Raw genomic sequence first — 26,526 nt, forward strand, 5'->3', positions numbered from 1 at the left:
TCGGCTCCAGGAGCCTGAAAAGCCGGATACTGGAGTGCCTGGATCGAAGGCGACCCCGACGCCGGCCTCGACGTCTGCGACGTCGGAGAGAACACCTGAGGCTGTGGCATCTCAATCACTGAAGACGTCTGCCCAGGCGAAGTCGGCGAAGCCGGAGAGGGCAACGGCGTCGATGGATGAGGAGTGACTGTGGGACTGACCTCCCAAGTCTTCCGACGCCGAGCCGATGGCGATCTCGATCAAGACCTCTCCTTGCTCGAATGGCGCCGTGAGTCCCGACGGCGCCGGGAGTCTTGATGACGTCGGTGCGACTTCGGCGAGGAGGATTTCCTATGATGTTTCTTCTCCTTTCTTTTTGACTTCGCCACAAAGCGTTTGGCTTCTCTCTCCTTCAGGGCTTTTGGATTCATGTGTTGACATGAATCACACGTGGCGACGTCGTGGTCTGAACTTAAGCACCACAAGCAGTCCGAATGTGGGTCAGTAACTGACATCTTGCCCCCACACTCCCGACAGGGCTTGAAACCAGACTTCCTCTGAGACATAGTAACCTCAGAGAAAAAGACACGCAGCAGAAAAAATACACTGTAACCGAAAGGCAACAGTAGCTCCCTCGAAGATAACCGTTTCGAATGGCACGGAAAAAAGGAAACTGACGTCGGCATGTCGGCGAGGACTTCTTATTGCCTATATGACGTCAGACGGCGTCGCGTGGGCAAATGTGACGTCCTCGTCGACGTGCAGCAGCTAGGAAGAAGATTTCCGTCGAATGCTGGCGCCATGGGAGTATTCATTGGGTGAGGAATCCACAGGTAGTTGTATCCATCAGAAAGAGTACTGACATATGTGGCAGGCTGGAAGTGTTCTGTCAGTTTATTCCCTTCTTCTGTGCTTTTTTCCAGAACAATGTCATTGAGGTAGCGGATGGTTATTATTCCTCTTTTCGACCGTCGTTGATGATGGGTGTAGTGAATGAGATGGCGAAGGGGATGTCGAAGTTGTAGGTCCAGACCAAGTCTACAGATACCTGAGAGTACATATTTGAAGACAGTAATAGGGTAAGGTCTAGTATGTTGTCTTTGGAGAGAACTGGGTTAACAACGAGTTGTTTTTATTCTCTAAGTATTGATAAGTGGGTAGGCTTTCTTCATGTATTTCATGTTGGAGTTGCTGGTAAAGTTGAGGTCTCTGAAGTATGTGGGATGGGTGTGTTGGATGGAGACAAAGGTGATGAGGTATCAGATTTCTTGTAGAAAGGTCTTACTTGGTCCAGGTGGTAGGCAGATCAGATGAGAGACTTGAAAAAGAAGTATCAGGAGAGGATCTCAAAAGGCTCTGGTGCAGTATTTGATAAGAGTACAGGGCCAGGGTGTCCTGTGGATGACTGTAAGATCCCTCCCTGTTTTGAAAGCATGATCTATGTGTTGGATGCAATAAGCATCAAGGATGTTGTCCAGGATGTCATTGGATGAAGGTGTGAGCCGTGTTTCAGCGATGAAGGGTGCATCGATCTTGTGTTTGTGATGTCAGCACTGTACGGAGTAGGACTGCAGAGTGTGCACCAATAAGCATCAATTGAGTGTGTTTAATTTTGGGAGGGGTGAAAGTTCTACTCTTTGGATGAGGTTAGGGGCTTCAGATTTGCAAAAGAGATGAATGTGTTCACATGGCCTCGGTGAGAGCGTTGGAATGGTGTGAAATCTGTTGTTTCCTAAGTACATGATAAGGCTAATTCACCTGGAGGAAGTATTCTGGTGCTAAATCCATCCAGATCTGAACAGGTGACGCCCTTGTCTGTGTTCTCCCTTAGATAGCGACATGTAGATGGTTGGATGTCTGAATTTAGGAACTTAAATGTAGCTTTCAACAACAAAAGCACCAACTAGAGAACATGGTCACTTGAAGGTGCTTGCCCACACCTCTTGCACTGTTCTCCTCAAAAGGGTAGTTACAGTAAACCCACACATTAACCTTCATGGCATGGACTTTGTGCCGTTCACCATATACAGTCCCTCTTTGCTGGAAGAAAAATGACTGGTTCAACAGCCGCATTGTGCTGAGAATCCACAATGTTGCGCTTAAATAGGACATTTAAAAATGGAACACATATTGCCCTCCCCATGGGAAGGGGGGATATAAGGAAAGGGAGAGATGAAGTCCATAGTCAAGGGCACAGGCACAGGATATGCGGAGTAGAGTAAAGTTATTTCATGCTCTGAGTATATCCAGGACTGGGTTTAAATTATGTCAAAAGGAGAAGGAAGGCTGGGGATAGCTTATACATATGAAGCACTACAACAAAGAAAATAATAAAGTGAGAAATATTCATTATGACAAGAATATTATGGCAAAACAAAGTTATCTGTGGATGCTTGATTAACTGCACAGTGTAAAAGCATGCAACACAATAGGTTCAGTCTTCCTAAAGGCCACATTGTAAACTTAGTCACCTTTTTTCCTCTTCTAGTTGGTTGAGCAGCTCCACCTTTTCTCTATCAGCAGCTTCTACCATTGATCGCAGCTGATCCATCTTTGCTTCCATTTCAATGACATACTAATCAAGTTGGAGAATAGATTTGTTATAAAGATTTAAGAAGTGACACTCGATTTAAAGTATTATACAGAAAGTAAAAACGTCTAGAAATGTTTCATCATGTTGACTACAAAAATATATTCAGCAGAAGCACACATTAGCAGTGGTATAAAAACAGGCTTGGCAAATTCAAAGAACACAGTATTTAGCCAGTATTCATACCTACCCCAAAGACAGAAAATATATATGGCCACACCTGTGAATTCACTAGCTTCCTATAAGAGAGACCAATAAGCTCTTAAATAGTAAAGACAAATATAAGTAGTAATGTATGCTCATACCGTTATTACCTTTGGCAAAGACCCACTGGAATCTGATATACATTATATACTGGCATTAAGACACATAAGAATCTACACCAGCTATCTTATTGTCAAGAGGGTGGCAGAGATGGGTCAAGAAAATCTAAAGAGATTACTGCCACCCTTGTCTAATTGTTTGGCATCCTACTCTGATGCTGAAGAGCCTTCTTGGGCCAAACATATAACAATGCATAGCAACAGAACGAAATAAAAGGCAATATTCTTCAGAACACACATCCATAACAGGCTGGGAAAATGTTGTCAGTGACAATCTGGATCAAAATCATCTTGGAGCTGTTATGTTTGAAATTGGCAGTCAACATTAAAGTGAGACTACCTAGTGGAAAATGTAGGAACTGGCCCTTCATGCAGTAGGAGAACAATGTGTAAGAGGTCCAGGGGTTCCGCAGTTAGTGTACAGGGCTTGCTATGCAATCCCAAAGTGCTCTATTTAAGGGTAGTGTGGTCGAGCAGCCTTAGGCTTAATACAGAGGAGTGCAACACATCTACAAGTACACACAAAAGTCAATAAATAAGACACATGACTCAAAACAGAGATACATACGAATTTATAAAAATAGCAAGTATCTTTATATACGTTTAGACATCAAAGAAAAATCGTTCAGGTAAATACGTTTTTGAATAAGAATTCTTTTCACTTTTGATAAGTGGACACAGTGCAATTTCTGAGTTCTGCAATGTTATCCATAGGAAGAAAGACACATTCTGCAAACTGGTAGAAAACAGTGACTTACAAGACCAATCTTCTGGGGTTAAGGTGAGTAGTGGGCAAGGTACAAGGCAGCACCAACAGTACAACCTCTGTGGCACGGAGCGACCAGGTGCAGAGTGCTAAACAGAGCCGGGTGCCCAGTGCCTTCCTATGGAGATCGGTCACTGCGGAAAGAGGCTGCAGGCTAGGACTAGGCACCCAGTTTGGGTGAGACATAATGGGCTCAGGTCTTGCAATGCTCGGGACGTAGGGACTCCAGTGGTCCTCTTCTCCACGGTCCGAGGCGTCTGGATGCAGAGGATCCTTGGACTGTCGGGTGTCCGGACCCAGTGGTGGTCGCTGTGGAGGGGGCCCACAGAACGGACCGTCGGTATGGACTGGGGAACCAGTCCGGGTGTACCAACAAATGGGCTCAAGTCTTACGAGCCTGGTGGACGCTACTCCACAGGAGTTCCTTGTGCTGGGGTTAAGGCTGGCAGTGTTCCCGGCCTTTTGGAAGTTTCAGCAGCTGGAGGATGAGGCGTCTTTCTTCCAATTGTTGAAATCCACAGGCAGGCAGGGATGGCACTAAGTCAGTCACGGATCATTAGCTCTTGCCTTTTCAGTTTCTGGAGTGTCCTTCTTCTTCAGGACAGCAAGGATCTGCATCTCTGGTGCCAGGAGTGCCCTTAAATACTCATTTTAAGAGCATTAGGGATGTGTGTAGGGAAGTAGCCAATGGGCCCTTGGGGTCACTATGCCCACTATATGACCACTTCCTGTGGGAAATGGGATAACCCTATCCTAGAAATTTTAGGTATGCCAACTCAAAGATGGCTACCTCTGAAAAAACATTTCCACCTTGCAGGAGCCCACCTTGGGGGTGGTACTATCCTGGATGTGGCATGCCTACCTGTCTAGATAATTTTCCCACCTGTCCAGGTGCCAAATAGGCTCTGGAGAGTGGGGGTGACTTCCTCTGTTGTGAGGGGAGCCAGATTTGCATTTCAAAGGCGGCAAGTCTTTGAGGCTTGCCAAGTTAGGAAGGCTAATCAGCAGGTCATCCCAGGCAGGCTTTTGGTCTTAGCCTCCTGAAAGCAGAAGGCTCCCACCCTAGGGGTCCAGAATGGTGTCTTGGGTGGCAGGCCGGCAGAAACTCGTCAGTGAGCACACCATGTTTCAGAGGACACCTCTAAGGTGCCCTTCTGGGTGCATGTATTGGTCAATCCAACACTGGCATCAGTGTGGGTTCACCAATACGAGATGTTTGATATCAAACATCCCTATCTTCAGTGAAGCCATCATGTAGCCGGGGAACTCGTATTGACCAGTGTCCAGCACATGCGTTTAAAATGGCTTGCCTGGTCACTTACTATACTGAGAATTGACAAAGACATAACACGGACATATCTGCTCCTGCAGATATGCCTTCACATATAATACAATGCACTCTGCCTTAGGGCTGTAAGGCCTACTAGAGGGGTGCCTTACATATATTGCATGCAGTGTTAAGGGACAAGGCACACAGGCTGCCTGTGTGCCATGTTGTGTTTTCACTTTTGTTTGCACCAGACACACAGCCTGTCATGTGCTTGCTTATGTGTCTCTTAGGGTGACAAAATGTGTACTGCAGTCCTTAAGGCCCCTCTTTAGTACCCCAGGCCCTAGGTACCATGGGTACCATTTACTAGGGACTTACAGAGGGTGCTAAATGTTTTGCCAATTGAAGAAATAACTGTGCAGTTTTGGGAAAGAGATCTGGCATTGGAAACCTGGTTATTGGGAACCCAATACACTCAGTCGAAATCACATCAGATACCAGGCAAAAAGTGGGGGTAACCATATCAAAAAGAGGCACTTTCCTACAGAAAGGCATACAGAAATCCTTTCAACCAAGTCACTGAAATGGCATTTTATGGAGAATGGGGTTAGAGAGATCAGGAAGTGTAAATGGAAAAAGATCTATCTACAAGATTCCGTAGTCCCAGAAGATGTCTAACATGTTGTCATTCAAGACCCAAATTGTTCTAACAAATGGTGACTCTTTCTGTGTAGCTGGTAGATTAATTGCCTTGAGACAAATGCCCCTAACCAACATCCAATGCCAAGTGGCCTCAACTTCCTGAGAGAGTACTACAGATTTCATCCCACCCTTCTAGAACAGACAGTAAAACATTAATTTTATCTGCCGTAGTATGGGAACTGACCTGATCGCTGCTAGGAACTACTTCAATACTGCTATTATCACCAACATGTTTATATGGTAAGATTTCTCTACCAGAGCCACACACCTTGAGTTGTAAGAACTCTGATGTAAATCCTTTAGCCTTTGAGGCACACATCCATAACCACACTCTGATAGAATTAAAGACCAAAACAAAACTTCTATCAGTAAGCCATTTTTCTAACCACCACTTGAGGGACTGCAAGGCCCAGGAAAGAACGTAGTGGCTTGGTGTCAAATTTCCTGACTTCTAGTACAATTGATCCTTGGGACATTCCTGTAGAGGTCGCATGGGGTAGTCTTACTTCCCTTTTACAGAAAAGGTCACAGAGCCCAAGAGAGAAGACACTGCGATTGTGTAAGATGTAGTTGAAGGCATTTCTATTGTAAAGAAAAAACTCTCTTGCAAAAAAGACACTTATAATTTTGTATCTAGAGCCGTCCCCAAGAATTGGTTGTTAGCTCGAGATTTTACTCCTTGAAGGCAATGTGAAGACCTAGTTTGTGATGGAGTTCTACTGTCAGCTGGAGCCCACAAAGAAGAATTTGAGGTGACTCTTCCTTGCAACCAACTGTCCAGACAGGAATAATTGAAGACAGCTTTTCTGTGTAGAAAAGCAGATACCACTGCTAAGTCTGTCTGTAAGGGCTCTCCGAGTTGATTTTAGTCCAAAAGACAATACCTTGTAACTGTAATATGAAGCCCCAGCTTTGAAGAAACTAAAGAGCTGGGTGGAGATTGGTGCAAGAAAAAATGCAAAATTCAAAAGGCCCATAATCAATCTCCTTGCTGGCGAAGAAGGAAAATTTGATGAAGTGATAACATTCACATTTTTTACAGTTTGGCCTATATGTTTGCCATCTTGAGGTCTAGAATAGGGAAAATTCTTGTTTGGGACGTTTCTTTGTGCTCAGAAAGTACCAGAAATAAACAACACGTTTGTTCCATTAAAGTTTTGGAACCAGCTCTACAGCAGCTTTCTCTAATAATCATTGTGTTTATTGAATCCAGTAAAGCATTTTTTTTTTGTTTACTTTCGGTGGGCTATGTGGAGAAGAAAAGGAAAGCTTGATTTGTACTATTGCATACAATATCTAGCACCCACAAAAATCGTTAAGAACGTTTTGCAGCTGGAAATACTTCCACAAACTGTGGTGCTAAATGGTGGGGGCAGCAAAAGGGAGATTTTTTTCAGGAGAAAGCTGCAAACATCAAAGAGTCTACCAAATGATTTTCTCTTTGGACCAGAATCCATTGGTCAGATCCTCTTCTCTAGTCGTCTTTTTAACGGATAAACTGAGAAAGAAGTGACACACCTTTCCATCATAAGCTCCAAAATCCAGGAAGCAAACCAACTAATGGCCGAACCTGTGACTTCAATAGTTTTAAATATAACTGAAATTTGACCCCAGTTGGTGCGGTTTGAATACTGAACTTCTGTGCCACTCTACTTGAAAGCTCATAAAAACAGATGAGGTCGGCAATATGCAGGACTCTTGGCATAGCAGATTCCAGTGGCACTGGCAGAAGAGATGGCCTGGAGAGCTCACTGAAACTAGAAGTAATTTCGCTCTGTTGTCTTAATTGAATATTGCATTGCAAAAGGCAGCTGAAGAGGAAGTTTCTCAGTCGCATATGGATAAATTACTGTCTCTAGGTTTAAAAACTAGGCAGGTATCTGGCGAGGCTAAGGGCCTAAAGGTGACATAGCTGTTACAGGAGGTTCTTTAGAATAGGCTTCTTCTACAGATTCCATATTAACCACCTTACTCATGGGTTCTGAACAATCAGGAGGCACTTTATTTTCCAAATTGCATCAAAGATAGTGAAACTCTAGGAAACGGCGAGCCTTCCAACATCAATTTATCTCTTAATATCAACCCAGAATATTCAGAACCTCTGAACGCTGAAGCAAGGAAACAATTCAATGCTACCCAATGTTCTGTAGAGCCTGTCTACTTTCACTGCCTTGACATCGACAACGAACAGGAGTGCTGGTGACCTCAAGATTCTGCATACCCATCTCCTGAAGAGGAATAAGTATTGCTACATGCAGTAGAAATGGGGGCAACTGCCCGTCTCACCTCAGGTGAATGTCTATGGTGCTGAAGAAATCTTTCCAATTTCGCCTCTTTTAGCTCTGAGACAAACTCACTTTTTATTCCATAAGAGCCCATAACATCATTTTACAAATGTTACTGTTCCTGATGGAATGCAGGCCAGGGAGACAGAGCACACATACATCATGGTTGTCTTTCTTACACACTTTATCATCACAGTCTGGACACTTGAGTAAAAGTGTAGACCTGATGGTCAAAAGTCAGGAGTGTGAGCAAATGTCAAAGAAAAAAACCCAGCTAAACTGTTCGGTTTCTAGATAGAAAAGGAAACAAAAAGGTAGAGAATGCAAAAATGGCAGAAAGCGTAAGGGATCAGCATCAAAGGGCGTAAAAACAAACGCCTGTCTTTCCTGCTGGGCATGATGGGATAGTGCAGCCTTCTGGAATCATTGAGTGTCAGGGTCACATTTTTACAGCTCTATTTGGTTAAGTATAATGCATCATTTTTTTAACAATACAATGTGCAGTGGTGCTTTCTGCCAAATGCGTGTTTATGTTCCAATTTGGCTGTGTGGATACATTCGAAAAAACAGAAATGTTTGTCTAATTCGAAATGTTTTTCTAGAAAACATTTTATTACAGTGTGTTCAGGGATCTCACACTTGTGCGCAGATCTTCTACTTTTTATATACATCAGATAGAATTCCATAGAGAAGAATTATAATCCCAGGAAAACAGACAAAAAAAATGATTGTCTGCATCCGAGACATGCATTGTTGAAAGCTTTTTGCTAAATGCATCTTGTAGTTGGTGATCTTCAAAAGACATGTAGCTTTAGTGGGTAGGTGTCAGAGCTTTGGAGAACAATCATCCATTAGGTTTGTTAAACCTATTTACCAACAGTGCATTGGTCCTGCCATTGATGTAAAGTCTTCAAGGTCTGCTTCCACTTTATGCAGGCCCCAACTCCACCTTGGCTAATGGAGGTCGACATCGTCACGCTCTCAAACAATGTAAGTCACCATCTTTCCAGATGACGCAGAATCATTGTCATGTATGCCATTAAACTCAGATGCCGTCTGACCTTGTCTTTCTAAAACTGTGAAAGTGTCAAGTCATTAGATTGATGACACAGATACCATACTCAATGCGACATTTGTCTGGGTCAAATGTCAAGGGCTTATCAATCAACCAAGGTTTTTACCGAGTGCATGGTTACTCAGCAAGTGTCCCAGCGCTAAGGCTAATTGACCTCCTGGTTAAAAACCTGGGAAAATGAGTGATATGACAGACCAAACTGCCAGGTATTAAGGCTGCGTTTGACAGAGCCCTCATCCTTCATGGCCTGAAGACAAAAGGGGAGAGAGTTGAATAAGAACATATAACCAAAATAACATAGTTTGAATTGACTTCCTTTTATGTTATATTTCATAAGGAAACATCTGCAACGCACACCTTGATACAAATAATCTATGTCAGACATTCCTAAACTTATGTCAGATATTCCAATTTTTTATAAGATTTAGTATATAAGGAATCCACTTGACCACTAGTCAGGAGAGGTTCTTCACCCAGATTATTGCCAGACATTCAGCTTCAGACTGTCTCACCTACTGCCAGCACACTTCGCAGATGCTACATTTTGCCTGAGGCTGATACAGCTGAGTCCTGAAAGAAGACTGACTGCTACCACACCACGCGTTTGCCCTTCCCAGGGAACACCGTCTTCACACTTCCGAAGATAAAGACAGCATTGGCTGTCAACAAGGTTTTCAGTGTATCTCTTCTCCCTAAGAAGCTAAGTTGCTCTGCGTTACATGTTTGCTTAGTTTAGTGTATAGAAATAGGTATTAACATGTTCGATTTAAGATGACGTTTTAAAACATGCTAGAAATGTTTATTTTATTCTTGTTATTCATAATGTGTCTTCTTTGCTGCGAGTATATATTTGTGTAGTTTTAGATGTACTGAGAAACATTTATTTTGTAACAAATACTTTTTAGTAAAAGTGTTCATTGTTCTTAGTACAGTGAGTATGCGATTCTGTAAATAACAAAAAAAGGTTTGTGACTGTTACCACGGTGCCCCTGATTCCTTTATGGGATTGTTAGTAACCCAAAAGCAAAGCCTAGTTCTCAATTACATACTGAAGAGTGTTTTGCGGGCTTACAATAACCTGTCTTTCACGTTCATCGCTGGTGCTTTGAACCAAGTTCACACCTGGCACCCCTGGGTGGATGGGAAGGCACACCTTGTAGAGTTACTCCAAAATCATAACTTAGTGCAGCACTTACGGTGTTGCGTGTCATATAATTCAGATCACCAAAATGGGCTGCAAGATGGAACTGGTAGGTGCATCACATCCAAGTTTCATGAAAATCAGAGTATTTTGTTGGGGCTGCAAGATACCTTTCTCTGTACACATTAAAATTGAGTCAACGTGATTTAAAAATAAATCAATCTATAATAAAGTTTTGTGCAATTTCGTCAAATGAAACCAACGTTATTAAATATTCAAAAACTGTAATCCATCTAAAGAAATTTATGTGGTTAAGTCTTCATTAGACTTTGTAACGTAAATACACACAGACATAAAAAAAACAGATTCTCATATTAAACCACTGATTATTAGTAACACAGTGTAGTGAGATCATCATAACCTACGATGTCTTACACCTGTACTGATATATGCGTATATACATACATACATACGACACTGTCTCCAACACCTTCACAAGCCATACTATATGAGAGTGACAAAAACGCCCATCCGGCATAAGAAGTGCGGTTTAGGTATAGGACTTGAAACATGCTTGTTAATTTGCCACATATTTGGAGGTCCCATTGCTGCCACTGCCAAACAGGGTACAGAAAACTGGAAGCAAAGGTGCATATTGAGGCATTAGTTTGAGACAATATCATTATACCCTGCTAGGGTCTAAGTTATATAAGGATTTCTACACCAACGAAACAGGCTCTTCAAAGAAAGTAGACAAAGATTGTTTTGTTGGTTTGGAATAACGAAGGGGAATTTGGGATATAATTGTAATATGATTCATATATGACCATTGTTGTTAATGCTTACAACTCATTTACACACCTGGCAAATGCAAGAGACAAAATGAATGCAGCCTTTCAGAATGCGCACTTTCTATTGTCTTATGCATAAAGTTCAAGGGATGCTTCATTAGCTTTCAACGAACTGTATCTAATACTTAAGCAAGGCCACCTTGAGAAATAGGAGAGGATGACCTGAGCAATCTTTGTGATTCCATCATACTTTTAGAAAAAATATGATTTAGAAGATTGACTTCAAAGTACAGAAAACTGCTGCAGGTGTAATCTCAAAGAAGGCTACTCTAGCTAGGATTTGGTCCAAGTGCGGAAAATGTTGCACAGGATAACAGGGTCTTGGTATTAAAGGGTACAGACCTATGGAACAAACACTTTTCCACTTCTTGGTATAATACTTTTAGTCAAAGCATGTGTGAAATATTTTTTGATGGTTTATCTAAATATATACATTCTAGGAGCCATGCTGTCAACTGATGGACTATTTGCTCCATCTATCATTGTGATGTCCGTAATCAGCAAGGTTTTGCTGGAATTATATATATATATATATATATATATATATATATATATATATATATATATATATATATATAAAACGTCACACCTTCTCAATCACAAAGAAGCCCGGACACTCGTGGATGCATTGAAGTCAAATTTAATACTGCAGACGGTAAACTCCCAACTCGTTTCGGCAGTAGCCTTGATAGATTACATATTACTATTCTGAGGGAATTGATGGATCTGGATAAGTAGACATAAGTGTGTACACACTTCTAATGCTCAGAAAGGTCTCACAAGACAGTTGACTGCATTTGCAATCATATGCCAACACAAACATCAATTTAGATTAACATTTTGGGCTAAATCCATGTTACTGGATTTTTTTCTTGCCACATAAATTGAAAATGAAAAGTAAAATAGTTGACATAAGCAAGCCAATTCAAAGTGCCAGGGCCGCCATGAGCGCGAATGAGAGACAGAAAAGGAAAAAGAAGTTTGCTTGCAGTCAAACGTATTAGCAAACAAGCAATTATCCATGTAACAGGGTCGATGGCCAAGGAGGTAATAAAAGGAGGGACAAACGTAAAGCATTTACCAATGATGATAAAGAATTTTTGAAAGGAAAGCCCATGAACAACTGATAGTGATCGGCGTGCAGTGGGTATGGTTAAAAACCCACAGATCGATTACAACACGTCAGAGCGCTTGCGCACTCAACCTAAAAAAACTATTAAGGAGACTACATCTCAGAAATGCAATAAATTTCCCGACCATAGGAAAAACTGAACAGACACCTCAGTAACCTCTAGTTTTTGGCATGCAGTAAATCACTTGTGACATCAAGAAAAAATGGTGTAAGGTTAACAAGAGACTTGTTATCACCTCTAAAACATGAATTAAACTATTCACTTACATAGTTTTCGTGATGAAGTTCCTGAAGAGAGGGAGAGTGAAACGTCAACAATAAACTCTACAAGACAATTTCCATTTAGAACCATCAAACTAGTCTTAGAACCACCTCAAAGCCCAGAAAATGGTTTACTAAATAAAATATGCTATTCTCTGCATAGCTGGAGGAGAAACTGTCAGGTTGCCTAATGGGTAACAAACTAAGCATTACTGCCACTAAGATAGAAATACTGCTTATGGAGAAAAAGGACCTTGAAAACAAAAATATGTGGAGCAAGGTTCCCTAAAATGAATACATAATACACAACCTACTGAACAAACGCAATTCTGTGTACAACCAACTGAGACAAAACGTACCTTGGAATGTTCAAAGTACTAACTTCAAGGAAGGTCAATCCAACCCACGCAAGTACCTACCAACATAACCACTGTCTGAGCAGATGGTTCTTGCTGATATTTTATAACTTTAGCCTGTCGAAACACAATACCAGATAAACTGCTGGTGACATTTGTTTTATACAGTGCTTCAGAGCTCTTTCAATATCACCTGCTAGAGGAAATAAGTTTGTCCCAGAGAGTTACTATGCCCTTCTTGCATACAACCAGCAACAGTGACCGTAACAAAGGACGATTGGCAGACCTTAGGTAGGATGTATCACCATCTCATCGACAGAAAGCATGCTAGAGCTGAGCCCAATGACCGAGACTTGGTACTCTTGACTTCACTTACAAATTATGAAGTAGATTTTCTGTGTGATTTGTGTATTCATACTCTACATGGAAATCAGACTGTTCTAGGGGAATCTGCTACCAAGGTAGTAACAAAGTCGTAGTACTGAGGTTTGCTGTTGCATATTGCGCAATGCACAGGGATTAACCTAAAGTGTCAGTGCATCAGGTGCCCTAGTGGAAGAACTAAGATTGAGGGGAAAACAGTCAAAATAAAATAAAATAAAAAAATGAATAAAGGTTGAAAGACCCTAATGATATGGGGAGCGAGGCACCATTTAAGGAGATCACGGAGTGGGAAAGAAGCAGCTCCAGAGGTGATTTCCAGTCCTACAACTAGCTGGCAGGCTACCCACAAAATTGAGAATGAGAAAGGGCCAGGACGCATAACTAGAACCTGATACAGGAAATGAGGGACTTGCCATTTATCACACATATTGGCTAGCTGAAGTAGAGGAGGTTAGGGTACTGGAATTTTGGTTCAAGCTCACAACTTAGCCACTAAACAGAATATCCTTAAATACTGATACTGGGGATTACAAATGAAAACTAGCTGGGGGGTGTCATGACTTATAACAACGCATGTGAGGGAACTGCAATTATTTGAGCCACAATCACAAAATCCTCAAAGCTAAGATTTCAGAGAGCAAGCAAATCTGTTATTCAAAGATACACAGCAGAAAAGTGCATTGTGTGAAAGGTGCTTCATTTCAAGTATGATGGAATGCAAGGGCAGAGGTAAGAGAATGTAGGAGGGGTGATAAAATGTGGTATGGTTTAAATGATCTTCGTGACCGGTTAGCTTGAGGTACAATTGGGAGCTAGTTAACTTCACAATCCTTGAGATTTCACTGTTCAGCAAGATTCACCAGTAGATATCACAGTATTTGTCCATCTTTAATCATACAAGTTGGTTGTGCTTCATGTTGATGCAAGGTGAACAAGCAGTAGCAAAGCCAATAGGTCTGACTTTAATATGCTAAAGCAAACTGCATGTGTGCATCGCTCCAAGTCTGCAACCGTTACCACATTAAAGCCATATATGTTGACTTTGCCAAAGCTTTTTTTTTTCAAGCAGCTGGACTGCGCTCCCTATATGCATTTGTATGCCCACATGAAAGTGTGCGAGAGTGTGAGTATGTATACGAGAGAGAGAGAGAGAGAGAGAGACTCGCATTGCAATGGCAATCCACGTTATTATCGTGGAATAAGTGCTTACTGGAATGATTTACGGGGCTGATCTCTCTAAAATACCCCAGTGCCACGAAGACCCAATAACATTCTAGTTGCACTGACGAAGACAAACTAATTTAAGTTTTCCCACCTCCTTCCTTTTTCAGTGGGGCTTTCTGGAGGCATGTCAAGCCGGTACCCTCCCGTCTCAGTGGGGCACGGTGGCAGCATATCAGGCCAGCACTGTCCGCCTTTTAGCGAGGGACGGCGCAGAGATGCCAAGCCTCAGAAGATGCCATGCTGAAGAAGCACCATTGATTGAAACTCAAGCGCTTACCTGATCATGTCCGTCCCGTGTCACTGCCAGCTCCTGCTGCACTTCTCCAACGTGGCTGGTTGCCTTGGCAACTTCTGCTCTCTCCAAGTCCCTCTCAGCCATCAGTTGTTCAATGTGCTGCTGCTTCTCCTTCAGAGCCTCCTGCAAGGCCGTGGTCCCAGAAATCTTTCGTGCATAGCGGGAGGAAGTTTCGGTGAGCTGCAGAATAAACGGAAGACAGAAATCATTCGATGTGCCCTGACAACGACCCGAGTGGGCAGTCTGCCGAAGGGCCATGCGTACAAATCATGTGCGCGGGCCCACAGTAACGACACACACAGCGCGTCTACCTTTAGGAGAATAGATCACACGGCGCATACGCACTCGGTAACCGAAATACCTGCGCATACATGATGGTGTCCCTGTTACCAAGGCAACGAGGAAACGTGCAAGGACGAAAAGGCCCAAAATAAACAGAGCTGCGGGAATTAAAGCATGTTTATCACACATCAAAAGCACGGGCACATTCGCCTTCCGCCGAAGAACTGCTTAGACAAAGGGAAGGCCGGTTCTTCGTTGCCTGGCAGATACTTCCATGGAGCGAACAGCTTTTTTGGGAAAGATTATCAGGTACCCATCCATTCAGATATTACTCGAGTCCAGCGCCTAGCTTGACGGACGAAGTAACAATTCCAGAAAGGGAAATCTTGGAGGACTGTTGTAATGAATGCTTATCGAGGCGCTTCTTCAACTAAAATATCCACTGCAGCATAAGTGCCATTTGAAGTGTTGGCTAGACATAATATATTACTGCAAAACATTAGAAATAGGCCCAGCTTTCTTAAACTGATTGAGCAAGTCCTGCAGTGGGTAAGGACGCATTTAAGTAAGGTGCCAATCTCACCTCAGGTCATTATGGACACTGTCTCTAGTTCTGAACTTTTCGTCTCGAAACCACTGGTTTCAGATCTGTCAGTATAATTAGTTGGATGGAAGCAAAACCCGCCTGACATCAAGAATGCATTAGGTTAGCACAAAGGCCAGAGCTGGGAACTGTGCCCTAATGACACGGAGGGAGCTGGTCACCCTATGTCAGACTGAGCAGTTATTTGACTTAAGTGAAACTGCTCTCTACAGCTGCTGAGCTGTTGATATTGTTCACAAATAGAGGGGCACCATATTTCCACTTGTGTAACCTCTATCTCTTGCTACCTCTCTTGCACTGACACAGCAGTTATTAGCAGGCATCACTCAACTCAACAGAGCTATCTGTGCAACCCTGACTGCTTGTTATCAGTCTCACTGACGAACACCTGCTCATGTAACAGGCAGAACTATCAGTGTAACCTTGACTGGTTATCTGTCTTTACGGGCGTAGAACTGTTAATTACAGGCAGAGCTAACTGTGTAACCCTGGCTGGTTATCAGTCTTTCACTGATTGTAAGTAACACTCAAAGGAACTATATCTATAACCCTGAAAGTCTTTTACTGGCGTGGCACTGTTAATAACACATCATCCAACTCTGCAGAACTCCTGTTTAATCTTGACCTCTGTTATCAGTCTTTCACTGACACAGTCTAGCACTGTTGTTGGCAGATATTACTGTTGGCGTAACCGTGATTGCCTGTTAACAGTCTTTTACTGACCTACCACTATTTGTGTGAGCTTGACTGCTTGTTCTCAGTCTTTCACGGGAGTGGTGCTGTTAATTACGTATCTCTCAACTCTGCAGAACTTCTGTGCAACTCCGATTGTTTGTTGTAAGTCTTTCATTGACGAGGCACTATTGTTAACAGGTATCACTCAACTCAAACCCGCTATCTGTGTAACCTTAACTGCTTGTTATCAGTTTTTAACTGAAGTGGCACTGTTAACCGCAGGCATCATTTAACTCTGCAGAACGTTTGTGTAACCCAGACTATTATAAGTCTTTCACTGATTTAGCATTGCTGTGAGGAGGTTATCACTCAGCTCAAGAGAACTATCTGAACTACTGCTATCAGTTTTTTTCACTGACGTAGCACCATTAATAGCAAATAAAGGTCAGTTCATGAGAACTATTTATGTAACTCTGACTGCTTGCCTTCAGTCTTTCACTCATGCAGCTTTGTTAATAAAAAGTGTCGTGCGGACCCTTTTAGTACCCGGGTTTGGCACCCCTATCTTAGCATAAATTTGCGTCTTGTGCCTTATTTATAGTTACTTACATTTTTATTCATGAATTAGCAAGACTACTTTAGTAATGGCTTTTACATGTTTTATCAGCTGCTTCATTCTAGGAAGGCAAGGGTTAGGCCATACATTTAATCAGCCTTTGAATCACTTATAAACTGTACTTTTGTCCAAGGCTGTTACATGCAGTACATAATATGCTTACGTGTTGCCAGTCCAGGAGACAACTTCTATTTCCAAGACACTGCACTACATCAGAACTGTGTTCCAAATGAGGCATGGGTTATTATATAAACTACACATTGACCCAAGGAGAGCATTCCGGTCATGATCATCCTGGGACACATACAACACAACAGACAGACAGACTGGTGGTGCGGACTCCTCAGCTACCCGAGAGGATTGTCATCGACACAACAGGCAGACCCCTGCTATTTTATTCAGATATGGGGCTGGGGCTAATCCCTTGGATCGGGCCGACAGAAGGGTTACAAGCACTTTGCTCCCAGATGCAGGCATAGGGTGAGGTAGGAACCCCCTCTAGAACATGTAGAACCACACAACATGGTGGGGTTGTTTATTGTCTTCACTTTGATCATGATGTTGGTTACCTTGCTTTGTTTCATCTGCCCAATTATCGCAGCACATGTTTTTTATACCACAATGAGATTACTTCAATAAATGTTTTTCAAATCTATTTCGCATCTTGTGTATCACCTTGGCATGCATGAGTCACTGAACGAAAGGGGTACGATCTGTTTTCATGGCTTTCCTGAGGAGTCAGAGTGTTAGGTTCAGGTTGCCACAATTCACCTTTCACCCAAGAGACTTGGAGGTTTGGGTGAGGCATTGCGAGCTAGCCAACTACTTACGGTGTGGTTTACACTCATTATCCCAAACTCTGAGGTGCTGCCTTCCTTAAGCACCCAGTCCTATTACCAAAATAGGAACCGCATAACAGAGTATCACTCAACTAAGGTGAACTAATGGGTAACCCTGAATGCTTGTTAGCAGTTTTCCACGGACTTAGCACTGTTGATTAGAGGTTTCAAACTCAACAGAATTATTTGTGTTAGCCTAACTGCTTGTTAGCAAGCGCTCAGAAATGCAGAGTAAATAACACAACGGAAATATTTGAGCACCCTCTACTCTTTGTTAACACAGTTACAGCGTCGTAGTAATGTAAATAAAAGGTGTATTAACTATCTGAAGAGAACAAATTAGGTAGTCTTGACTACTTGTTATCAGTCTTGCACTGGTATGGCACTGTATATAACAGATGTGTTACATAACTTAATGTAACTTTTGGGTAACATTAACCACTTGTTACCAGGTTTGCAGTCTGCGCCTTCATCTAAACCTTTTATCAGGTGTAATTTGTGTGCTAGCATTCTCACACCGCTTAAGTAGGCATCAATGCCAGAAACACATTTCACTTTTGCCTTTTTTATCAGACAAGACTTGTAACTTATGTAATCGATAATACAAAAAGGACAGCTGCTTGATGATCTCATCTAACAGAGCAAAGAAGTTAAATAACTAGCTACTGTTCTCCAACAAAGGTGTCTTTCATAGATTCACATGCTTGATTATGTCTAGATGTTACATGTTTAAAATACTGTCAATAAATTAAAAAAGTGTTTATTCAGTTTAAATATTCCCCTATTTTAGTTCAGTAGTTAGCTTATTTAGTAGCACATTCACGTCATTTTAAAACACCCAAACAATGGACAATGGGGTGAATGCACAGAGTACTCTCAATTTCCCTACAGCAGTGGTTCCAAACCTGTGATCCGGGGACCCATGGGGGTCCGCAAAGTCTACTCAGGGGGTCCACGACTGCTTAGAAAAGTAAGTAATATTAACAGATTAACAAAGGGTATATCAATTAAAAAAAGCAAAATGTATTTCTGAACATTTTAAAATGTTCTATAATTGTGAAAGAATTTAAAACTGGAGGCTAAAAATTAAGATTGTGTCCTCATTTTGATTCATAGAAGCAGTGCAAGTGCATCAAACAGAATGTAGAAAAGGCAACTAGTGGCCTCATTTGAATCTAGAAAAAGTCCAACCTTCCCATTAAAACTTTGATTTTTTATATTTGTTTGAGCATTAAATAAAGTATTAAATAGTTTGTATGTTTATCAGAAAAAAGCTTGTTTTTTAATTTTTTTGTGTACTGTTGCGGATCAAATCATTGAAAATGCTGAGGCTGGGGACTCCTACTTCAGGTATTGACTCAGCGGGGGTCCCTAGATTCCTATGTGTGATTCATTGAGGGTCCTTGGGTTCCAGTAATGACTGAGTGGGGGTCCACAGGTGTCAAAAGGTTGAGAACCACTGCCCTACAGGCCTTCACCATTCCAGATTGTCGAAGTATGACAGCAAAAGAAATCAAGAAGTGAGCCTTTGACCGATGAGGAGGATGGGCCTCATGCAAAACTTTTTTTTAACCAATGCTGGAGAATTATGATTATAGATAACATGTTTCTTGTCCAGTATTAGATCTTTCATAGATCCACAAAATTGAATTAGAATAGTTAGCAGTCCATAGTACCTTTGGAATCAGAAAGCAGAGTCACCTTATGTAAAGAGTTTGCACAGAACTGACTGTCCTACTGAAGAATTTGCCACTACGTCTTTATAAGGGCAGTAGTGCTTGGTAAATATGTCTGCTCTTAAAGGTTGCAGCCAAACAGATTCTCAGCAGAGGTACTTCTACATACAAAACGTCGAGCAATTGCCTTTGGTGGCGTGTGCCATCAATTTTCCTTGCTCTCTTGCTTGCTTCCTTGCCTTTTTGTTACAACGCTGTGTAGGGTCTCCACATTAAGGCAATTAAATATGAACTGCAGAGGGAACCTCAGTATCTCTGTTAGCCATATTTAAAATAATTTACCCATCTACACACAATAAGCTAAAGCTGTTGTGTTCGATAACAGTGGATCTCAAATAAATTAATTTGTGTGAATGAATCCCCTTTGTTGGGCTACAAATCTCTGGAAGTTTAAAAAGGCAATGAACGTTGTTAAAATGGCCATAGGCCTAAGAACAATGTTTATTCAGCAGTGCATTCACCTCATTAAAGAGCTGCAAAATATTATCCAATGAGGTGAATGCAAGGAGCACTTTTACGCCCCCAGATGCCATCATAGGTCTGATTTTGTACCAGAGTTCAAGTGGCAGTGTGTTCCTGGACACAGATGTGCTCTATCTGATGCTTACACTTCACAAAAATCATGTCCACTTGATGCTCTCACAGGTCTAACTGCTATATCTCAGTCGTTATTTGGAATGTTTTTTCTGTGCCAGATGAGGAGTCAGTGACAATACCAAGCTCTCTTCAGGAGAAGAAATCTCCTTTCAAAGTCTCTTCAGTTTGTAGATTGAAGTAATTATTTGTGATTGAACTACATCTTAAATGCATTCACTGCTTTTATCCAAAACAAAATGCATCTAAATTCAACTTCTGTAAGCCTTTTGCTTCAAAACAGGGGGAGAAGCACAGCATTATTCCTGTAAGAGCACATAACAGATGCACCCTCCTCGGATGAATCTACAAGAAGTGCCCCTCCAGCAACTTCTACTAAAAAAGTGTAGAGAAGACAACAAATTGAAATGCCAGAGGTGTTCACCAAGAATGCATCTGTAAAATTAATATCTGCAGTAAAATGTCAGTCAATCTCTATTGATGGTGACACATGCTATGCAAAAATGGCGTGAAAACCGCTGTGCCAGATGTTTTGGTGCCTTTACCTTTTCTATACTGGTATCTACGAGCAAAATCTTGTGTGGTGTGAAAGCACAATTGAAGGGAACCTCTTCCTAGACAGGCATGTCATTGTCAGGCACCTCCTTGATGGCAGTCATCTAGTCGTTGATGCCGCTGATCGCGCCAGGAAACTTGGATTTTGATGACCTTGCAATTCCACAGTCACTGTTAGTGCCTTTGAGTTTTACACAGCGCCCTTCGCCCTTTATGTTTTTGGAACATCTTCTTACCAATATTTTAGATACAGAGGATGAAGAAGGCGTAGATGATGTCTTTTCAAACTGGGGCTAGAATAAATCATAATTCACCCTATAGGAGTGTCATTATGGAGATTAAGATCATTATAACGACTGAGGATGTTATGAAGACTATGAACCACATTACAAACGATACCGTCCTGGTTGCAGATACTGCCTCAGAGCACCACAGAGAGTGCTAGTTTCTATAGATTTCTTTGTCTTTTCAGGAAATGATGAAGGATTTGTGTGCAAAACTGGAGACTACATCCCTTTGCAAAACTGGTGACTACAGCCCTGATCCAATGGCAGCCTATGCCTCCTGTGAGTCAGACTTATTGAACATTATATTATCATTTGGCACCCCTGTTTCAGCCTCAGCAGCCTCCAATTGTATATCAACATCCTTTCTTCCATACAGCAACCTATGCCACCACATTGACCTACAGTTCCACCGTCATTTGTGCCTTTCAATCCAGAGGAAATGGGTGTCATTGCCAATAGTGAGATTACTCTGAATCGGAAGCCACTGAGGGCAACAAAGGTTAAACTACAGAATACTATGAGAAGGTTCGCACAACAGGTGATGCTCATAAGACACATGCTCGGCTGAAGGCCTGCTGGATTACATATCCAAGTTTCATATGCTTTTGGTGAAAGCTGCAAAGAAGTTTGACCTTTCCATGACATCAAAAAAACAATCATGTTACTTGTACGAGTTCAAGGAAAAAAAAAACATAAGAAATTCATAAATACTATTCCTTTCCTTAACTTGATTTTACAAGTGAGGGTAGAGCTATATGTAGATGTTAACTACCATTACTTTTGTTTTTTCATATTTGTGGAAGAAATATTGTACACCGAATATCACCCAAACCTGCTTCACTGGCCATGACTGCATCGTCTCCCAATAAAATCAATGCTCTTGCGATTTTGGGATGATACAAACAGCAGATGTGGAATGACATTGACATTCTAGATCTCCTTCCAAAAGACAAATGGCACTCACCAAGAGTGAATATTCATGAGATAATGCATCAATGAGAGACTGCATCTAAGCATACACAAAAAATGACAAAGGGATCACCCAGTGCGTTATCCTTTAGAGCAACTGAGTGTGGTCCGATGTTTCTAAACCAGAACACCAGATGCAAAACTGGTGAAACTGCGGGTAGGCCTAGAGGCATATGCAGCACCACAAGGCAATGCAAGGCTACCTCAGCATTTCCTTGCCCTGTTATGCCCTTACACCACTACCAGACCTGGAGCAAACGATGATGCCATTATCCGTCTACGCAGGTGGTGAATAGCAGAGGAAAATGTACTTTATTTGACCTAGAAGCACAAAGTTCTCATGAAAATGGATGGATATTCTTGAGCTCACATGTTATTCCCCAGTCTGGGTAAAATAACTTTGAATACCTATTATCTGGTGCGACAGTACCAACTGGAATTGCAGAGTACAGCCCCCATAACAGGCAACATATGATGGCACAAGAAAGCAATTAAAAATTAGCCCACTGAAGAATGAGGAAGTCTAGCATATGCTAGGAATGCAAAATAAGCTTTTCCACACAAAAATATTTGGTGGACGTTTTCTGAAGAAAATAGTGGAAGCCCCTCCTTAAAAAACAGCTCAAGAAAAAAAAACAATGATTAATATGCAAAACGTAATTTGTCAGCTCAGTTGAAAAACACCAAAAATATGGATGAAGGGCTACTGGAAGAAAGAGACAAAAATATATGGTGTGAAATATCTGGCAAGGAAGTAAAACGTGCAGGGCCCCACTACACAGAGTTTATTTATGTGGCATGAAAAAAAGATGACGCCCTTACACAAAGCTATAAGTAGCAACAAATTCGAAGATGGAAAAGAGCAGCGTCCCAGGTGCATCTGCAGTTATAAATATAATAATAAAACCTATACCATACCCACTAATTTTCAGCAGCCACTGAAATGGAGAGTGGTGCCCTTCTGGAGAGGACACTGAATATCACAGCCAAAGTTCCACTAACTTTCCTACGTGACAACCATTAGCCATGGATCAATGATGTAGGAGTACTTAGAAATTCATGAAACAACGAAACGTGAAGATACATCAACTGAAGATAGAAGATAGATGAAGGCAAGAAAAAAAGGAAGAACATTTGTTACAGGAGAGCGTAAAATGGCATCAACCTGACCCAAGAAACTGAGACGTGGGACGGAAGCAGAAGAACTACCCTCCCTCTCCCCACCCTAAAAACCAAACGGGATTATTATGCTTTCAAGCACAGGCTAACACCAGTCCAGTGTTTCCCCACACAGCAAGCCAGCTGTAAACTGTGTCAGTATATTCTGCTATTTGATCAGTTTGAAGATTTTATTTCATTCCTATAAACTCGCTTCATTGTTTATCGGTTTGTATGTAACAGCAGAAGGTTATATGTTAAATGAAAAGCGAAGTGAACAATTAACTTAATAAAAATCGGAAACCAAAAAAAAGAAAAATGTCTTCTTAAGGAACTGGGACGAGGGAGCAGAAGTGTAAATCATTTGATTAAAAAAAGGACTTAACTTGAAAAACAACATCCTCGTGCCACACCTTAACAGCTCTTCCAAGCCAGACTAACAACTAGCACATAAAATACCACTAAAAGCACATAGAGGATGCAGACAATATACCGACAAGTCACCATAACATTCTAGCATGCTGGCCTTTGTTCCAAAACGACACTCATTCAGTAAAGGCCAGGTCAGGCATTGCTTCAGCTCAATGATTTATTTTGGGCATCAACATCGACGCTAAGAACTAGAAACAGTTTCCGGAGAATGCTTATTGTTGATCTAATATCTTTTTGTAGTTACCTGACTGTTCCTTAAAAAAAAAAAAATACACCAATACACAACTGTGAGTGTATGTCCTAATTTGATAATGATTTTTAAAGGCCACTTGAAAAAGATTAACTAGTATGGAGTCCACGATAAAGTGGGATAATGATGCCCCGAGGGCAGGCAAGGAAAAGGTGAAACAAAAGCCTTTAATCGTACTTATCATTCAAGTATTAATTTACGGTGAAAACTACAAAATGTCTTACTCATCATTAACAGGAGGGATCCTCAAGAGAATTAAAAAGTGGAAACCAAAATATTCCATAAGAGGCTCTAAATTTGAAGATCTGGAATATATAAGAATACATAATGCATGGGCACCACAGCATAGCATGTTTCACGAAGGTAGATGCTTATACCAGTTTGACAGGATTAATAATGTCAAGTGGCTTTGATTGATTAAAAAAACAGGCAACCCTATCACACAAGCGTACCTTCCTGGAAGTCTTCATTGGCCCGTTATTCAGAGGTCTGAACCAAGGATGCAGGGATGAAATAGGGTTGTACATATGTCAATAAATAGCTTGAAGGAGGAGCAAGGAACCCACTGTGAAGCTTGGCACATTTATCACCGGTATCCTGTACATTGAATTCTCCAAAACACCATGAAGAAATTGTCTCACTCATAAGGAAATGCTGCAGCGTCTGGGTGGTGGCCGCCACCGTGTGTGCGGTAGGAAACGTTTTCACTAGCAGTTCAATTTACTCTGATAAACTGAGTCCTCAGGCAGATCAAGAGGGGTGAATGTCCCAACACTGAATAGTGCAACTAGTGGCTAATGTATCTCATATCTGGACATTTGGCTCTATCCCTAGCAACATGCTAATCTAGTGTGAATGCTGAGGTCTAGGCCTGCCCATGACAATGCAAGGTCCAGAACTTGTCCTGCGACTGGGGAGGGGGGGTTGGAACCGGGGGGGAGGGGGAGTACTAAGTGTGCTCTCAGAGTTAACTAAGGACTGCTGCCCCTGTCCTGGGTTTAGCACATACAATTGTGGTGGTAATGTGCTGTATTGTTTGATCTTATAGTTGACCAAACTGTTTTTATCTGTCAGTGACAGTGTGGTCTACTGACTGACCCTCTTTTGTAAAGTTCCACTGTTATTTGAAACCAAGAACCTTAAATTGACATTCTGTGTGTATGCCTAGTCCATGTCAGAATGGTATGCTTGTAGTCCATGAGTGGTAGTGGAAATCTGTGCAGGTATGCCTCTGAGTCCTGAAGCCGGTGAGATCCATTTTGGATGCACCTGGTTAGACATGGCACAAGATGGAGGATGAGGACAGCATTCCCAGACAGTTTCCTGTAGCTCGAGGGTGGGAAGTCAGTCACTGAATTGAGGAGACTGGAGACAGAGCTACCTTTCAAACTTAATAAAGACTCTTTTAGAAAGGGGCTGCTGATTTGTTCTTCCTGAGCCGCAGCATTTGGTTGGTGGGTGGGACTGCGAGGTGCGAAAGGACATTTCTAAGTCAGGCCTGTGCTTTTGTGTACTCCCCCATTATGGTTTCAGGACGGCTGGGAACAGCAGAGTGCAGAAACCTCACACTTCATTGTGCCCATGTTTTGGAAGCTCCAGCTTGAAGACAGTCCAAGTGCTACCTGGTGTGAGAAGGAAAACCTGTAACAATAGGTCTTCAGCTCGTATTGCTGAAGACAACATGCTTTACACACTCCTGGCATGGATGTTGAAAGCCGTTCTTCTCAGAAGCAGAGATTTTGATTTCAAGGAAACTGGAAACACATGATCCCTCTTCTCCCAAAACCCACAATGCACCGGAATACACACTTCAACCCATTCTGTGTTTCCACCTGCTTTGCATAAAACTGAAAAGCATTGCACTTCCTTCTGTGGCTCTGAATTGTGAGCTATTGTAAAAGGTGTTTGAAACAAACAGTTTGCCCAGCATGTGCTTCTTGGCAGGCATGAATGTTCACACACTAGTATGTGACAGCTCTACAAACGTCTGCAATTCGGATGCTGCCAAAAAATAAAAGCCATAGTAGCTCCCCTTTTGCGAGTGGAATGTGCTATGGGCACAGCTTGAGGTGTGCATTTGGCTTTGGCATGACAGATGTCGATGCACTTAATATCCATGGAAATAGTTTCTACTAAGTGGGGCTTAACAACAGCTTCCAAGAGTTGTTTAGTTCTCCTAAAAGCTTTGGTTTTATCAAAGTAATACATATGTGCTCTGTTGACACAAAGCGGGTAAAGCCCTTTCTGCAACTAACTGATGTTGGGTGAAAAAAACTGGTATGTCGATGGTTTAATTGACATGGAATGGGACGCAGAAAACTAGGAAGCTATTACAACAGGTAAGTGAACTCTTTTTTTAAACAATCATTGTCAGTAAGCTCGAGGCATTTAGGTATTCAGATACGTCTGTCATTTTAACTACCATCAAAAAATTACAAACCCGTTAAACATTTCCCTCCCAATCCTTCCGGTCATGCCCCCTCTATCAATGCTTTATGATGATATGGATCAGATGTGGTCTGCTGCTTCTAGGTTTTTCTGGCAAACTTCAAAGGTCCTATTTTCCCACTGGAGGGTCTACACCAAGGTCATTGTTGCAGAGGTGCCAAAACATTCGTGGGATGCAAGTCCGCTATCAGGGAGATCCAGATGGTGTTCCCAGTGGGGAGGGATCCGTGTGCATCACACTATCCACCAATGATTCCCAAGCTCTGGCCATTTCCATTGATCCCCCGACCACCTGTAGCCTCTCTAATAGTATTGTCCCTTTCCACCCAGCCCATTTCTCAAGTTCCTTCCGCCATACTCCCACCAGGGACCCATTTTGAGCTTTCCAATTGTGGATAATCTCCCTCTTTGCAAGTAGGAATGCCAAGTCCTGAAATCTGCTTGTGG

The 26,526-nt window shown here is 42.0% G+C and overlaps 1 protein-coding gene across 14 annotated transcripts in view; it reads right to left on the reverse strand.

The window, feature by feature from the left end:
* The window catches only part of CLIP1 (CAP-Gly domain containing linker protein 1), a 543,241-nt gene that overhangs the window by 348,933 nt on the left and 167,782 nt on the right, over positions 1-26,526 (reverse strand). For all 14 annotated transcript variants that reach the window (XM_069214950.1, XM_069214948.1, XM_069214943.1 and 11 more), the window contains exons 6-7: positions 14,617-14,814; positions 2,451-2,554 (exon numbers count right to left, since the gene is read on the reverse strand). In XM_069214950.1, coding sequence (XP_069071051.1) covers positions 2,451-2,554; positions 14,617-14,814 — 302 coding nt within the window. The remainder of the gene's footprint in view (positions 1-2,450; positions 2,555-14,616; positions 14,815-26,526) is intronic.

This window comes from Pleurodeles waltl, chromosome 11 (assembly GCF_031143425.1).
Source record: "Pleurodeles waltl isolate 20211129_DDA chromosome 11, aPleWal1.hap1.20221129, whole genome shotgun sequence".
Classification (NCBI taxonomy): domain Eukaryota; kingdom Metazoa; phylum Chordata; class Amphibia; order Caudata; family Salamandridae; genus Pleurodeles; species Pleurodeles waltl.